This window comes from Pseudorca crassidens, chromosome 7, assembly GCF_039906515.1.
Source record: "Pseudorca crassidens isolate mPseCra1 chromosome 7, mPseCra1.hap1, whole genome shotgun sequence".
Lineage (NCBI taxonomy): Eukaryota > Metazoa > Chordata > Mammalia > Artiodactyla > Delphinidae > Pseudorca > Pseudorca crassidens.
Window position 1 is genome coordinate 56,688,447 of NC_090302.1, and position 18,267 is coordinate 56,706,713.

Here is an 18,267-nt window from a genome sequence, read left to right on the forward strand (position 1 = left end):
TGTTAAATAAACTTAATCCTAAGGAAGTATTAAATAAAAAATAACAATTAGAAGAAAAAAACCCTAAACCTTGTAAATTAAAGCAAAAAGATGATTTTCACCCATCAAATTGGCAAAGACATTTGGGGTTTGGTTTGTGTTGCTTTCCCAGCCTGGCACTTGGTGCTCACTGGGCTCTAGTGCGATGGTCACTCGTATGCTCTTAGAATGAAATCAATTGCTATTGTCTCTGAGGGGAAACAAGGCCATACATTTCAAGAGCTTAAATGCATTCAGATCCTCTGAGATAACTTCTCTTCTACAACTCTAACCTGCGGAAATAGTCAAGGACGTTTAAAAAAAAACTCTAGGTAAAAGATGTTCATTGCAGCATTGTTACAAAAGCAAATAACATGGTGGGCAGGAGGCGGGCGGCGAGGGAGACCCCTACAATTACTTAAATCATGGTATATATGATAGAATCGATGTAGCAACTTTCAAAGCCCCTTTAATGACGAGGGAAATAATCGCAATATTAAATAAAGTTAAAAAACAGGATACACACTGTGTTTATAATATGATCTCAATTGTCTAAAAGTAAGGTGGGAAGGAATACAGCAAAATATTCAGTGGTTATGTCTGCTTGATGGAACCATGGATCACTTACATTTTCCTCCTCAAACTTTTTTATTGTCCAAATGTTCTATGTTGAGCATATGTACATGACTTATATAATCAGACAAAACCAATACTGATGCTAATCCTGAAGGCCAATACATAAGCAGGATGCATCTCACAGCACAGGAGCTATATTTGAATTAATTAGTAGCTCTTGTAGCTTCTTTCATACCCAACAAAAGCATTTCATTGTGTTGCTTAGAGACATATTGCCCACAACTTTCTTTCCTACTCTCTGGGGAGCATTGTTAACCAGAGCTCCCGATTATTTAGTTCTTTTCTATTTTCAAACTCCAGAACCACCCTTTTGGATACATATTTACAAAGCAAGATGAGCCTTTAAATTAAAGATCACAGGTGGAGATGCACGCTTCCCTGGGCTGGAGACACTAAGAGCCAAAGAGGGGCCTCGTACCCGTGGCCCTGGGTCTGGGCACTGGTTACTGACGGCTCTCTGCTCTCTCTGCCCCAAGCTCAAGACCCGTGGCTCCCTGGTCTCAGATTCTGTGCCCACAGCCCATGCGCCGCCTGTCCACCTGACTCTTAGTGCCACCCTCCCATCACCTCCAGGGTGACTTGACTCCCCCTCCTATTATTCCCTCTGTTGTAGCTTCACTCTCCCCTCTTCACAGCCTTTTCCCTGGCAGCTTAAAATCATCTTGTTCTCTTATTTAAAAACAAAGCTGGGCTTCCCTGGTGGTGCAGTGGTTGAGAGTCCGCCTGCCGATGCAGGGGACACGGGTTCGTGCCCCGGTCCGGGGGGATCCCACATGCCGCGGAGCGGCTGGGCCCGTGAGCCATGGCCGCTGAGCCTGCATCCAGAGCCTGTGCTCCGCAACGGGAGAGGCCACAACAGTGAGAGGCCCACGTACCGCAAAAAAAAAAAAAAAAAAAAAAAGCTGCATCCTATTGAAGCAGCTCCTGTCCCCCTTCACCACCAAACCCCCCAAACCATGAAAGCTTCTCCCTTCTCCCAACCTCAGCCTACTTCTCAGCCCATTTCCATCTAGCATCTACCGCACTGTTGGGCCCTAACTGCTTTCGAAGGTGACCAAAGGCTTCCTAATTGTGAAAGGTAATGGTGCTTTTTAAGACTCATGAGACCTGAGTCTTTTTAAGCCACCTGCTCTTCAGCCTGTCCCTCCATGTCACGTAAGACCACCCACATGTGCTGACTGTGCATGTTGTGCTGACACGATGCCAGGGACCGAGGCAGCCACAGCCTCCGCCGGGCAGGAGCTCAAGGTCTGCAGGAGACAGCCAGATGATAAACGGAGTGGGAGAATCCTCCGCGGAGGAGGGAGCCAAGAGGAGCAGTTCTCGCCACCGGGAAAGGAAAGGGCAGCCTCAGGGAGGAGGTGGGGCCAGCGCAGAGGCAGGAAGGACAGGCGCCATGACAAATGCTGGGGGTTGGGAAGGGGGGCATCTAAAGCTGCCTCGGCACAGAGCCCCCCTCACCAGATGCCACTTTTCTGCACCCACTCCATGTAGCCATCTGCTTCAGGGGTTTTGCTCTGGCTTCTCAACACTGTTTCCTTGGGTCCCACCAATTCCAAGAGCCTGCTCTCAGATCCTGTGCCCAGAGCCACATCTCTGCAAGTCTACCTGCTCCAGCCTCTCCCATCACTTCCAGGGAGAGCTTGTTCCTCCATCTCTTACTCCCTCTAAGAGGGAGGCTTACCTAACATTTCTTCACTCTCAACTAATTAGTAACTAACTCCCCTGATTCTACTTCTAACAGCATGTTCATCTCCTCCTACTGTCTTAATGATATTAACATCCTCTTAATCCTGTCATTACCCTGCTCAAAAACCCTTCTGGCCCAACTGTAGAGTCCAGAGCCTTCCAAGGCCTTCAAAGCCCCATGCTACCTCTCCAGCCTCATCTTCATCTGCTCCCTTTCCTGCTATCCCATCCTTCAACCCACCCAACACTCCCGCCACCCAGACAACTCCTTTCTCTCTGGCTTGCTCCTGTATCTCTGTTTACTGGGGTTCTGCTACTCTTCCTTTCAGGCTTATCTCTAATGGCTCCTCCCAGAAGGCTCTCCCAACTGTTCTGCCCTGCCTCTGCCCAGTCTGAATTACTCCACTCATTCCCATGGAACTGGAGGAGGTAATGAGTGCGTGGTATTTATGTATACGTCTCTCAGTGGTGTGGGCTCCGTGTTGGCCTGCGCTTCAGAGACTAAGTGCATGGCAGAGCCTCGCAAATAGTGATATCCTGTTTACTAAACTGAAGAGCTTTCCAATAACTCTAGGCTTTTCTCTGGTCTGTGCTAAGAAACAGAAGTTCCCCACCCTCTTCTGAAAGCCTCATCCACTAGGTCAAACTTCGTTTGGCCAAGGAAGAAAACCAAGGTGAATACAGACTAAAGTTCATACTTGCCTCTTGCACCCCGGAAAAGGACTCTGTAGTGTTTTTCTAATCTCTTGGCCATGTAGTTGGCATTTAATATAGCAATTTCTGTGGCCTGTTTAAGGCCCTTGCCTCCCATCATCTGCAACAGAGGGAAAAAGAGCCATCAACCACAGAACAGGGAAACCCAATGGACACTAACCAAAGGTATCCCCAGATAAATCCCACTCACAAAGGAAATCAGCCTACCACCGCTCTCTGGATTGCAGATGAGTGAAATATCCTAACAAGGATATCTGTCAATCCTCTCTAAGCCTGAAATAATTTTTGGTTTTCTCCTTTGAACAGTAATTTTATGCTTCTTATTGTAGTTACAAAGCTTAGAACAGGGCAAAACTAACTGCTGACTATTGTGTTATCTACCGAAGAAAAAGAATTGTTTTTAGGTTACATGCATTTGGGGGAGGTTTTGTTTGGTTGTTCATTGTGAATTTGAGATGCCTTGATAATTGCCAGGAATCTCATGGGATCTTGGCCAAAATCCCCACTGAATCCATTTTGTATGGTTTGTCTTCCAATTGTCCATATTTGAGGGCTTTATGTTTAACAACTGCCAGGTTCAATCTTATTCTTTTCTGGTGGTTCATAAGTCCCTGTGATTATATGGGGTGAATGCCATTAGCAGCAAAGAGCTTAAAACCAGGACTGCACCAATTTTTACTCACTACTTTCTTCCCAGAACACCTCATATGATGGAGGCTTGATGTATATTAATACATAACTAATGTAAAGCAAATGAGAAAGCACCAAGTAAAAGGGCAGGGACGCCGAAGTCCAAAGTAAGGAGAGGACACATTTTGGTCAAAGAAGGGTTCCTAGGGTAAGAGTTAGAACTTGAGTGGAAACTTGAAAATGGGTAGAATTTGGATAGACAAAGAGAAAGGGGACGACACTCCAAGTGAGAAGAATGGCAGAAACAAAGGTAGGGAATGGAAGGCACATGGCTGCAGCTTGGGAGGTGCTGTAGAGCCGGGTAGGCTGTGACTACCTCTCACAAGCCTCAGACCCTTGCTGGGAAGGACCTGGACTTGGTTCAGCCAGCCACTGCCTCTCGGCCTGGGCATCAGAGTCTCTGAGCAGCTTGACGGCCCAAGCCCTAAGCTGCATATGCTGAATTTGATTCTCTCTGGGATGGGCCCTAGGCAAGTGCATTTTGGAAGAATCCCCTAAGGATTTTGTGCAGGCTAGGCTAGGGAGATCCAGCAGCAGAGGCAAAGGGAAGCGAGGAGAGGATGGAGAGCCCTGGCGGGAATCTAGCAGTCCTGTAGGGAGGCTCCAAGAGGGACTGCAGCAGGGAGAGAAGATAATTCTAGAGTCCAGGTGATAAGTAACAACAGCCTGAAATAAAGAAAGGGCCCAAGGTCAGAGGGGTGGCTTAAACCCTACTTTATTTATTTCATTTTTAAACTGAGGCTCTCTCTAGTGTTCCTGGCATATGGCCAAACCAGCCTTGGGGCATTTATTTTCTATACGTGATTCATCTCCAGCCCAAATAACATTCCATAACAAATAACTCAGGTTTGTAGAGACCAAAAGGAGGCTGTAAATTAGATTCTGTTTGCAAAGAAGCAGACCTTTATGATGATTGTTTTTGTTTTTACTACTTGCAAACTAACTCGAGTATCATTTCAAAAAGCAGGTTTTAGTCTCTGGGGTACAGAATTGTTGTTCCAGCTTCCCAGAAAGTTTTCATTAAGAATCATAAATGCGACACTGTTCAAGAATAACAACCAGCCCAAAGAGTCATCTGGTGTTATTTGCATAGCTGAGTTAGGGGTTTATTTCACCAGAAGCCTCCCTTCCTCTAAGGAGGGGAGCCAGTTGGGGAAGCCTGCTCTAATTAGCGGCTGAAGAAGTGCTCCTATCCAATGCACGGTCTTCTCAGCCCAGGAGGTAGGCAGGACAGTTTGAACAAGAGCTGTATAAAATAAACTCCGGCCATAGTGTTTCTTGGAAAAACACAAAGGAAGGAAGCCTGTTCTCCGACAAAGTCTAATTACCCCCGAGAGTATAGTTCCACAGGCCCTAAAGGGCAAAGAGCTTTGGGAAACCACCACATAAGCAAATTTCTGCTATTTTCATCTTATCCTCCAGGCTCCCAAGAAGTATAAAGCGAAATGAGATGTATTCCTAAAATTTATCCCAGGATCTCAACCAAGTGTAATAATTAGTATGTGCACTGTTTTTCACTTGCGAGGGGCCATACAAATCCTACAGGAAACCAAATGACGTGGCCAGAACATCCATATGACTCATGGTACTTAACTCCGTCTGGAAAAATATATCTGGCGTGTCAGTTCCTCTGGTGTTAAACCCACTATGAGAACCCAAAGGAAAACAGCCTGATGAAGAAGAGACAAAATGAGTTTTAGCTGATCTCTTTAGGAAGGTTTCTCCACTCAAGTCAGCAATTTTCAAGTCTGCAGTCTCAGTTCCCCACCCACACATCACACACCCCCACCCCTCTAACACACATCCATAGGCCTCACCTTAATATAAGCCCACGAAATGGGCAAGATGGAACTGGAGCCCCATGGGGCCGCGCTGACGGTACCCAAAGGCCGGGCATCTTCGCTTGGCTTTACCGAAATGATGGGATGATTAGGCAGAAAAGGGACAAGATGCTTCTTCCTGTATTGTTTTTTTTAATACAAATTTAGAAGCTGTAAAAAGATCCAGTCTAACCAAACAGGCAGGTGCTGGGCCCTCTCAGGAAGCTCTGTTCCTAGCAGAGGAACTCTGACATGGGAGGGACCCGGCACCTGCTAAGGGGCAGATGTTCAGGAAGTGTTCCTTCCTTCCTCCTCTGCTGGAGGCATGGCTCAGCAGCCATCAGCATCCCAGCAGCTCACCCAAGAACCGTGGCGGCGAATCTGGCAGAGACAAGCAGCCTGGAATAGTATGCAGGGCCATGGGCTCACAAGAATGTGGCGACATCCCAGCCCTACACACCCTCTCCCCCCAGCCCCGGCTCCCACACTCTTTCCCAAGGCATCTAAGGGATATAGAAAGACGCTGCTGAGAAGAAGCCCCATGGGGTAACACATCAGAGGCCAGCATGTGAACGTCAGCCACCCTGCCTCCCCCACAGCTGAGGCACTGGGCCTCCTTCACTTACTATAAATAACATTAATCAAAAAGGAAAGAAGAAGAAAGCAGGGGGCCAGGCTCGCAGCATTCCTGAAGACTGACCCCCTTTGGCACAGTTCTGGAAAAATGAAGATGCTCAGGAAATGGCGGCTCAGCACCATTTTCATGAGATGATTTGGCTTCACGGTGTAAAGTTATCAACTGCTTCGAGATACTGCTTTAGTCTTGTTCTGACTGCATCCAATTATTTCTAGTAATAAGGTCTGTTTCCTTCTTACTTATCTCAGATGTAATAAGAATTCAGGCTGCAAAGTGTTCAACATCTTACACCCAATTCCCTTTTTTGGGGGGGAGGGGCGTTTAAGTTCTACTCTCTTAGCAAATTTCAATTATACAATAGTGTTCTCAACTATAGTCACCATGTTATGTGTTAGATCCTCAGGTGTAACCATCAGCTGATTTTAAGAAGAAACAAAGAAAAGCTGCTTAGAAGTCTAAATTAAAGTCTGAGAGGCACTTCTAGGTGCTCATATGCCGGTTCTCAGCCATAATGCTCCGTAAAGCTCCCTAGTCATCACTCTGTTAATAATCCTGCTCTGTCTATGCGTGACTGGGAGCTGAGTGTGGTCACACACTGTGGTTAACAAAATCTAAGTCTGTTTCTCCTTAGACAAACCCTAAAAGCACCCCTTTCACTGCTCCTCACCCAGCCCTTATAGGCATGCCACATGTGAAGGTATCCTGACACTTGAAGACCTCGATGAGAAGAACAGAAAGTTTGAGACCCATCTTTGATTCTCAGTCTCCAAAGCCATCCTGCAACCAGGGCCCAGAACTCACACTCCGATGGGACCCATGCCAGGGCCACCTCCGCCATGGGGAATGCAGAAGGTCTTGTGAAGATTTAGGTGTGAGACATCAGACCCAACGTCTCCAGGACGACAGATTCCCACCTACCACAAAGGGAAAGAACCAAAAGCAAAAGTCAACAGCTCGAAGGGGTGTTCCGGAGAGGCGGCCATGCTGCTCCCCCTGAGAGGAAAGGCAGATGGAGCTGTTCACAGAAACATACTTAATACCGCAATCAGGCCGCCCCCGCCAGCATCCTTCGCCTTCCGTGTGCCCATGGCCTTTAAACTGCCGGTCCTTCGGCTGCGGACAGGGGCGCTGAGTTTCCCGTTGGGAGGTAAAGTGGCCCCCCTTTACCTCCCAAATGCCGCAAGGAGGCAGGCCTCTGGGCACTAGGTACCCCACCCTCGCCCTACACATGCTGGTGCGAGGCCCTCCCAAGGCCAAGGAGGTGGAGCGCTTTCCCCAAGAACACAGTGAGTGGGATGCAGTGCCTGTCTCTTCTCCCTCCACAGACGAGAGAATTGAGACAAGGAAATTATATGCCCTGCTCTATATAAATACAACTGGATATAAACTTCAGGAGGCCAAAGTATATCATCTCTCTCGTTCACTCCCGTATCTTGAGCATCTAATACCGTGCCAGGCATATGATTGCTCTGACAGTCCTGCACCAGCCTCCCGGGCTTCCTCCCAGCACAGCCTGTGAGCGACAGCCCTTCCCTCGCACCTGACTGGGCCTCTGGGGCGAGGAGGTGCTGCACAAAAGGAAGTCTGAGGCACACACAAGTTAACTGCCTGGTCCAAGATCACAGAACTAAGCTGTGAGACTTGAGCTGGTGTCCTTCATGCATCACATCTTCCCATCATTTAAGAAGCCACTGAGATACTTGCATATTTAGCTGTCTCCTACCTGCGGTGTGGCTGACAAGGTCTTGGTGCTCCGGCCTGGTGTCAGGCCTGAGCCTCTGAGGTGGGAAAGCTGAGCTCAGGACATTGGTACACCAGAGACCTCCCAGTCCCACGTAATATCAATCAGCGACAGCTCTCCCAGAGATCTCCATCTCAGTGCTAAGACCCAGCTCCACCCAACAGCCAGCAAGCTCCAGTGCTGGATGCCCCATGCCAATGAACTAGCAAGACAGGAACACAAGCCACCCATTAGCAAAGAGGCTGCCTAAAATCATACTAAGTTCATAGACACCCCAAGACACATTACCGGACGTGGCCCTGCCCACCAGAAAGAAAAGATCCAGCCCCACCCACCAGAACACAGGCACAAGTCCCCTCCACCAGGAAGCCTACACCAGCCACTGAACCAACCTCACCCACTGGGGGCAGACACCAAAAACAATGGGAAATATGAACCTGCAGCCTGCGAAAAGGAGACCCCAAACACAGTAAGTTAAGCAAAATGAGAAAACAGAGAAATATGCAGATAAAGGAGCAAGGTAAAAACCCACCAGAACAAACAAATGAAGAGGAAATAGGCAGTCTACCTGAAAAAGAATTCACAGGAATGATAGTACAGGGGATTCAAAATCTTGGAAACAATGGAGAAAATACAAGAACCGTTTAACAAGGACCCAGAAGAACTAAAGAGCAAACAAACAATGATGAACAACACACTAAATGAAATTAAAAATTCTCTAGAAGGCATCAATAGCAGAATAACTGAGGCAGAAGAACGGAGGAATGACCTGGAAGATAAAATAGTGGAAATAACTACTGCAGAGCAGAATAAAGAAAAAGAATGAAAAGAATTCAGGACAGTCTCAGAGACCTCTGGGACAACATTAAACACACCAACATTCGAATTATAGGGGTCCCAGAAAAAGAGAAAAAGAAAGGGACTGAGAAAATAACTGAAGAGATTATAGTTGAAAACTTCCCTAACATGGAAAAGGAAATAGTCAATCAAGGCCAGGAAGCACAGAGTCCCATACAGGAAAAATACAAGGAGAAACACACCAAGACACATATTAATCAAACTGTCAAAAATTAAATACAAAGAAAAAACATTACAAGCAGCAAGGGCAAATAAAAAAAAAAACATATAAGGGAATCCCCATAAGGTTAACAGCTGATCTTTCAGCAGAAATCTGCAGGCCAGAAGGGAGTGGCAGGACATATTTAAACTGATGAAAGGGAAAAACCTAAAACCAACATTACTCTACCTAGCAAGGATCTCATTCAGATTCGACAGAGAAATTAAAACTTTTACAGACAAGCAAAAGCTAAGAGAATTCAGCACCACCAAACCAGCTTTACAACAAATGCTAAAGGAACTTCTCTAGGCAGGAAACACAGGAGAAGAAAAATACCTACAATAACAAACCCAACACAATTAAGAAAATGGTAATAGGAACATACATATCGATAATTACCTTAAATATAAATGGTTTAATGCTCCAACCAAAAGACATAGACTGGCTGAATGGATACAAAAACAAGACCTGTATATATGCTGTCTACAAGAGACCCACTTCAGACCTAGGGACACATACAGACTGAAAGTGAGGGGATGGAAAAAGATATTCCATGCAAATGGAAATCAAAACAAAGCTAGAGTAGCAATTCTCATATCAGACAAAATAGACTTGAAAATAAAAACTATTAGAAGAGACATAGAAGGACACTACATACTGATCAAGGGATTGATCCAAGAAGAAGATATAACAATTGTAAATATTTATGCACCCAACATAGGAGCACCTCAATACATAAGGCAAATACTAACAGCCATAAAAGGGGAAATTGACAGTAACACGCTCACAGTAGGGGACTTTAACACCCCACTTTCACCAATGGACAGATAATCCAAAATGAAAATAAATAAGGAAACACAAGCTTTAAATGTTACGTTAAACCAGATGGACTTAATTGATATTTATAGGACATTCCATCCAAAAACAACAGAATACACATTTTTCTCAAGTGCTCATGGAACATTCTCCAGGATAGATCATATCTTCGGTCACAAATCAAGCCGTAGTAAATTTAAGAAAATTGAAACTGTATCAAGTATCTTCTCTGACCACAACGCTATGAGACTAGATATCAATTACAGGAAAAGATCTGTAAAAAATACAAACACATGGAGGCTAAACAATACACTACTTAATAACGAAGTGATCACTGAAGAAATCAAACAGGAAATAAAAACATACCTAGAAACAAATGACAATGGAGACATGATGCCCCAAAACCTATGGGATGCAGCAAAAGCAGTTCTAAGAGGGAAGTTTATAGCAATACAATCCTACCTTAAGAAACAGAAAACATCTAAAATAAACAACCTAACCTTGCACCTAAAGCAATTAGATAAAGAAGAACAAGAAAACCCCAAAGTTAGCAGAAGGAAAGAAATCATAAAAATCAGATAAGAAATTAATGAAAAAGAAATGAAGGAAATGATAGCAAAGATCAATAAAACTAAAAGCTGATTCTTTGAGAAGATAAACAAAATTGATAAACCATTAGCCAGTCTCATCAAGAAAAAAAAGGAGAAGACTCAAATCAATAGAATTAGAAATGAAAAAGCAGAAGTAAAAACTGACACTGCAGAAATACAAAAGATCATGAGAGATTACTACAAGCAACTCTATGCCAATAGAATGGACAACCTGGAAGGAATGGACAAATTCTTAGAAATGCACAACTGCCAAGACTGAATCAGGAAGAAATAGAAATTATGAACAGACCAATCACAAGCACTGAAACTGAAACTGTGATTAAAAATCTTGCAACGAACAAGAGCCCAGGAACAGATGGCTTCACAGGCAAATTCTATCAAACATTTAGAGAAGAGCTAACACCTATCCTTCTCAAACTCTTCCAAAATATAGCAGACGGAAAACACTCCCAAACTCATTCTACAAGGCCACCATCACCTTGATACCAAAACCAGACAAGGATGTCACAAAAAAAGAAAACTACAGGCCAATATCACTGATGAACATAGATGCAAAAATCCTCAACAAAATACTAGCAAACAGAATCCAACAGCACATGAAAAGGATCATACACCATGATCAAGTGGGGTTTATTCCAGGAATGCAAGGATTCTTCAATATACACAAATCAATCAATATGATAAACCATAATAACAAATTGAAGGAGAAAAACCATATGATTATCTCAGTAAATGCAGAGAAAGCTTTCGACAAAATTCAACACCCATTTATGATAAAAACCCTGCAGAAAGTAGGCATAGAGGGAACTTTCCTCAACATAATAAAGGCCATATATGACAAACCCACAGCCAACATCGTCCTCAATGGTGAAAAATTGAACGCATTTCCACTAAGATCAGGAACAAGACAAGGTTGCCCACTCTCACCACTCTTATTCAACATAGTTTTGGAAGTTTTAGCCACAGCAATCAGAGAAGAAAAGGAAATAAAAGGAATCCAAATTGGAAAACAAGAAGTAAAGCTGTCACTGTTTGCAGATGACATGATACTATGCATAGAGAATCCTAAAGATGCTACCAGAAAACTACTAGAGCTAATCAATGAATTTGGTAAAGTAGCAGGATACAAAATTAATGCACAGAAATCTATGGCATTCCTATACACTAATGATGAAAAATCTGAAAGTGAAATCAAGAAAACACTCCCATTTACCATTGCAACAAAAAGAATAAAATATCTAGGAATAAACCTACCCAAGGAAACAAAAGACCTGTATGCAGAAAATTATAAGACACTGATGAAAAAAATTAAAGATGATACAAATAGATGGAGAGATATACCATGTTCTTGGGTTGGAATAATCAACACTGTGAAAATGACTATACTACCCAAAGCAATCTAGATTCAATGCAATCGCTATCAAACTACCACTGGCATTTTTCACAGAACTAGAACAAAAATTTCACAATTTGTATGGAAACGCAAAAGACCCCGAATAGCCAAAGCAATCTTGAGAATGAAAAACGGAGCTGGAGGAATCAGGCTTCCTGACTTCAGACTATATGACAAAGCTACAGTAATCAAGACAGTATGGTACTGGCACAAAAACAGAAAGATAGATCAATGGAACAGGATAGAAAGCCCAGAGATACACCCACGCACATAAGGTCACCTTATCTTTGATAAAGGAGGCAGGAATGTACAGTGGAGAAAGGACAGCCTCTTCAATAAGTGGTGCTCAGAAAACTGGACAGGTACATGTAAAAGTATGAGATTAGATCACTCCCTAACACCATACACAAAAATAAGCTCAAAATGGATTAAAGACCTAAATGTAAGGCCAGAAACTCTCAAACTCTTAGAGGAAAACATAGGCAGAACACTCTATGATATAAATCACAGCAAGATCCTTTTCGACCCACCTCCTACAGAAATGGAAATAAAAACAAAAATAAACAAATGGGACCTAATGAAACTTCAAGGCTTTTGCACAGCAAAGGAAACCATAAACAAGACCAAAAGACAACCCTCAGAACGGGAGAAAATATTTGCAAATGAAGCAACTGACAAAGGATTAATTTCCAAAATTTATAAGCAGCTCATGCAGCTCAATAACAAAAAAACAAACAACCCAATCCAAAAATGGGCAGAAGACCTAAATAGACATTTCTCCAAAGAAGATATACAGACTGCCAACAAACACATGAAAGAATGCCCAACATCATTAATCATTAGAGAAATGCAAATCAAAACTGCGATGAAATATCATTTCACACCAGTCAGAATGGCCATCATCAAAAAATCTAGAAACAATAAATGCTGGAGAGGGTGTGGAGAAAAGGGAACACTCTTGCACTGCTGGTGGGAATGTGAATTAGTACAGCCACTATGGAGAACAGTATGGAGTTTCCTTAAAAAACTACAAGTAGAACTCCCATATAACCCAGCAATCCCACTACTGGGCATATACCCTGAGAAAACCATAATTCAAAAAGAGTCATGTACCAAAATGTTCATTGCAGCTCTATTTACAATAGCCCAGAGATGGAAACAACCTAAGTGTCCATCATCGGATGACTGGATAAAGAAGATGTGGCACATATATACAATGGAATATTACTCAGCCATAAAAAGAGATGAAATTGAGCTATTTGTAATGAGGTGGATGGACCTAGAGTCTGTCATACAGAGTGAAGTAAGTCAGAAAGAGAAAGACAGATAGTGTATGCTAACACATATATATGGAATTTAAGAAAAAAAAAATGTCATAAGAACCTAGGGGTAAGACAGGAATAAAGACACAGACTTACTAGAGAATGGACTTGAGGATATGGGGAGGGGGAAGGGTAAGCTGGGACAAAGCGAGAGAGAGGCATGGACATATATACACTACCAAATGTAAGGTAGATAGCTAGTGGGAAGCAACCGCATAGCACAGGGAGATTAGCTCGGTGCTTTGTGACCGCCTGGAGGGGTGGGATAGGGAGGGTGGGAGGGAGGGAGACTCAAGAGGGAAGAGATATGGGAACATATGTTAAAAAAAAAAATTTATTGAATTTGTTACAATGAAAACAAAAAAAAGAAATAAAAGGAATCCAAATCGGAAAAGAAAAACTGTCACTCTTTGCAGATGACATGACACTATACATAGAGAATCCTAAAGATGCTATCAGAAAACTACTAGAGCTAATCAATGAATTTGGTAAAGTAGCAGGATACAAAATTAATGCACAGAAATCTCTTGCATTCCTATACACTAATGATGAAAATTCTGAAAGAGAAATTAAGGAAACACTCCCATTTACCATTGCAACGAAAACAATAAAATGCCTAGGAATAAACCTACCTAAGGAGACAAAAGACCTGTATGCAGAAAATTATAAGACACTGATGAAAAAAATTAAAGACATAGAAAGAGATGGAGAGATATACCATGTTCTTGATTGGAAGAATCAACATTGTGAAAATGACTATACTACCCAAAGCAATCTACAGATTCAATGTAATCCCTATCAAACTACCACTGGCATTTTCCACAGAACTAGAACAAAAAATTTCACAATTTGTATGGAAACACAAAAGACCCCGAAGAGCCAAAGCAATCTTGAGAAGGAAAAACGGGGCTGGAGGAATCAGGCTCCCTGACTTCAGACTATATTATAAAGCTACAGTCATCAAGACAGTATAGTACTGGCACAAAACCAGAAATATAGATCAATGGAACAGGATAGAAAGCCCAGAGATAAACCCACACACATATGATCACCTTATCTTTGATAAAGGAGGCAAGAATATACAATGGAGGAAAGACAGTCTCTTCAATAAGTGGTGCTGAGAAAACTGGATAGCTACATGTAAAAGAATGATATTAGAACACTCCCTAACACTGTATACAAAAATAAACTCAAAATGGATTAAAGACCTAAATTTAAGGCCAGACACTATAAAACTCTTAGGGGAAAACATAGGCAGAACACTCTATGACATCAATCACAGCAACATCCTTTTTGACCCACCTCCTAGTGAAATGGAAATAAACACAAAAATAAACAAATGGGACCCAATAAAACTTAAAAGCTTTTGCACAGCAAAGGAAATCATAAACAAGACGAAAAGACAGCCCTCAGAATGGGAGAAAATATTTGTAAACAAAGCAACGGACAAAGGATTAATCTCCAAAGTATACAAGCAGCTCATGCAGCTCAATGTCAAAAAAAAACAAACAATGCATTCCAAAAATGGGCAGAAGACCTAAACAGACATTTCTCCAAAGAAGATATACAGATTGCCAACAAACACATGAAAGGATGCTCAACATCACTAACTATTAGAGAAATGCAAATCAAAACTACAATGAGGTATCACCTCACACCAGTCAGAATGGCCATCGTCAAAAAAATCTACAAACAATAAATGCTGGAGAGGGTGTAGAGAAAAGGGAACCCTCTTGCACTGTTGGTGGGAATGTAAATTGATACAGCCACTATGGAGAACAGTATGGAGGTTCCTTAAAAAACTACAAATAGAACCACCATATGACCCAGCAATCCCACTACTGGGCATATACCCTGAGAAAACCATAATTCAAAAAGAGGTATGGGGCTTCCCTGGTGGTGCAGTGGTTGAGAGTCCGCCTGCCGATGCAGGGGACACGGGTTCGTGCCCCGGTCCAGGAGGATCCCACATGCCGTGGAGCAGCTGGGCCCGTAAGCCATGGCCACTGGGCCTGCGCGTCTGGAGCCTGTGCTCCGCAACGGGAGAGGCCATAGCAGTAAGAGGCCCGCGTACCACAAAAAAAAAAAAAAAAAGAGACATGTACCACAACGTTCATTGCAGCACTATTTACAATAGCCAGGACATGGAAACAACCTAAGTGTCCGTCAACAGATGAATGAATAAAGAAGATGTGGCACATATATACAACGGAATATTACTCAGCCATAAAAAGAAACGAAATTCAACTATTTGTAGTGAGGTGCATGGACCTAGAGTCTGTCATACCGTGTGAAGTAAGTCAGAAAGAGAAAAACAAATACCGTGTGCTAACACATTTATATGGAATCTTAAAAAAAAACAAACAAAAACATGGTTCTGATGAACCTAGGGGCAGGACAGGAATAAAGATGCAGACGTAGAGAATGAACTTGAGGACACGGGGAAGGGGAAGGGTAAGCTGGGACAAAGTGAGAGAGTAGTATTGACATATATACACTTCCAAATGTAAAACAGATAGCTAGTGGGAAGCAGCTGCATAGCACAGGGAGGTCAGCTCTGTGCTCTGTGACCACCTAGACGGGTGGTATAGGGAGGGGGGAGGGAGACACAAGAGGTGGGGGGGGGATATGGGGATAGATGTATATATATAGCTGATTCACTTTGTTATACAGCAGAAACTAACACAACATTGTAAAGCAATTATACTCCAATAAAGATGTTAAAAAAAAAAATACTGCAACCAAAACCTGGCATCCCACAGGCAGCGTGGCTTGTGGTTTCTATGGAAACAGCAACTGACTTTTTAGCCTAATTTAGATTTTAAAATACAGATTTGAATATACAGTCAATTCCTAAGTATTCACCCCAAGAGGGAGAAGAGGAAGTACCCCTAGCGCAAGAAAGGATAGTACCTCCCTGCTATTGAAACAGGCAATTTCTAGCACCCCTGCTTTGGGTATCATGCACTTTACCAAAGGGCCCCTTAGGGCACGTGGCTATAAAGGGCTGGAAGGCTGTTGGAGAGAATACTGAGCCGAGGGAGAGAAAGGGAGGCTGACAGCTTTCCTGGACCATCCTGGTACCGGCCACAACATTCAATGGGTGTTCCTGCCACTTTGGCATTTGGACTAATTGTGAATGTGGTCAAAGATAAAGAATCCATTTATGCTATTGAAGCAATAGAATCCCTGGACTACTCAAAAGAAATCAGACAGGAGCAAAGAAAAGCAGAGAGTCTGAAATGGTTAAAAAAACTTTTTTTTTAAAGGAAGGGACTTCCCTGGTGGCGCAGTGGTTAAGAATCCACCTGCCAATGCAGGGGATACGGGTTCCAGCCCTTGTCTGGGAAGATTCCACATGCCACAGAGCAACTAAGCCTGTGCACTACAACTACTAAGCCTGCGCTCTAGAGCCCGCAAGCCACAACTACTGAAGCCCGTGCGCCTAGAGCCCGTACTCCGCAACAAAGAGAAGCCACTGCAATGAGAAGCCCGTGCACAGCAACAAAGAGTAGCCCCCGCTCGCCGCAACTAGAGAAAGCCAGTGCGCAGCAACGAAGACCCAATGCAGCCCAAAATAAATAAATAAATTTATTTTTTAAAAAAAAGGAGAGGAGGAAGCTGAGAAGACTCTTAAAAAGATGACAAGTCCCTGTCCTCCAGTCTCCCTAACGCATTTCCTCAAAGGTACACATCACACAGACCACCACCACACCCCCGCAGCCCTGCCAAGAAGTCAGGATCAGCCCTTCGGGGACAGAGCTATTCAGCTGTTTCACACTGATGAAGCTGAAGCTAGTCCAAGGCCATGGGAGACCAACAGCCACCAGTGGCCAAAACTTGGGTCTAAATTCCCTCAGGAAGGGAGTCAGGTGACCTCATTGCCTTTAGTACCCCCAGAGGGATAACACCCTGTGACAAGCTAAGGACATTCAGCTCACTCCCTGCTTCCCTTCAACCTTTTTACCTCCTCCTCAGCATCGCCCGTGACCTCCTTAGGGTCTGTAATCTCAGTGAAATTGTGGTACATACTTTGTTTGATTTGGCAATATAGAAAAAGTCAGTCTCTGTTCTGAATTCAGTGTCATGTTTTAAGACAACTGGCAAGAAATCAAAGAAAATGAATTTTTTTTTTTTTTTGTACTTAACCATTTTCTCAGGGAGCCCTCTCACACTGCCCACCTGAGCATTCATATTTGCTCCGTCCAGGTAGACCTGTCCTCCGTGTTGATGGATCAGGTCACACACATCTCCGATGTTCTCTTCAAACACTCCATTGGTGGATGGGTACGTAATCATGATTGCTGCCAGGTTCTCCTTGTGTTTATCTACCTGAAAGATTAAAAAAGGGCAGAGGGAGACAATGAGAGGGAATGTTTCTTTCTTAGCCAATCCCTCGCTTTTTATTTTAAAGGATTAAGAAAGACGAAGACTTGTTCTTTTCATTTCTGGAACTGTCTCAATGTAGGATGGCGCTAATAGAAGATCCACAGCCATTACCCCCTTTGTAAATCATTCCAAAGAAATAACAAGATCCCTTCAGGACAGGTCTCCATTGTCAAAACCAAAAAACTGTTCAGAAGATTTTTGGGTATTTTGGGCTCAACTCTCTAAAGTGGTTTTCCTTTGGTTCAAATCATCTCAATAATTATTTCAGATCTTTTCGGTTCCAGACAAGTTGATTCTCACAGTTAATCTCTCTCTGCTCATCTTGCCATATCCACCCTTATCCCCTTTCCCTCCCATTCTACTGAAATTAGAATTCCCACTAGGAGTGTTCTGCTCTGATTAAAAAAAAAACTCCACCGTTTTTCCTTTTGACAGAAGGCAAGCATATATAAAAGGCATGTTCCTGTTTTTTTGACCAGCAAGTCAGTGAACAGGCTCATGTGGAAATGAAAAAACAAAAATTTAAGGTCATATCCTATTTTGGAGAGACTTAATAATTATAACTACTGACCCAGAATATTTATCAGTAAAAACTTTATGGAGCTATGGAAGCAGGAGGGTGGGTACGAGAGGTGAGCAGCGTTGTGTGTTTTCATCTTCCCTTTGAGGTAGTTACATGAAGTTCTCAGTCTCCATACCTAATAACCCCGACAAAATCACATTGCTATTCAAGT

At 43.2% G+C, this 18,267-nt stretch overlaps 1 protein-coding gene across 2 annotated transcripts in view; it reads right to left on the reverse strand.

Moving 5' to 3' along the window:
* GLDC (glycine decarboxylase) overlaps positions 1-18,267 on the reverse strand; it is a 98,665-nt gene that overhangs the window by 10,752 nt on the left and 69,646 nt on the right. For both annotated transcript variants that reach the window (XM_067744335.1, XM_067744334.1), the window contains exons 18-21: positions 17,327-17,476; positions 7,006-7,118; positions 5,565-5,706; positions 3,046-3,157 (exon numbers count right to left, since the gene is read on the reverse strand). In XM_067744335.1, coding sequence (XP_067600436.1) covers positions 3,046-3,157; positions 5,565-5,706; positions 7,006-7,118; positions 17,327-17,476 — 517 coding nt within the window. The remainder of the gene's footprint in view (positions 1-3,045; positions 3,158-5,564; positions 5,707-7,005; positions 7,119-17,326; positions 17,477-18,267) is intronic.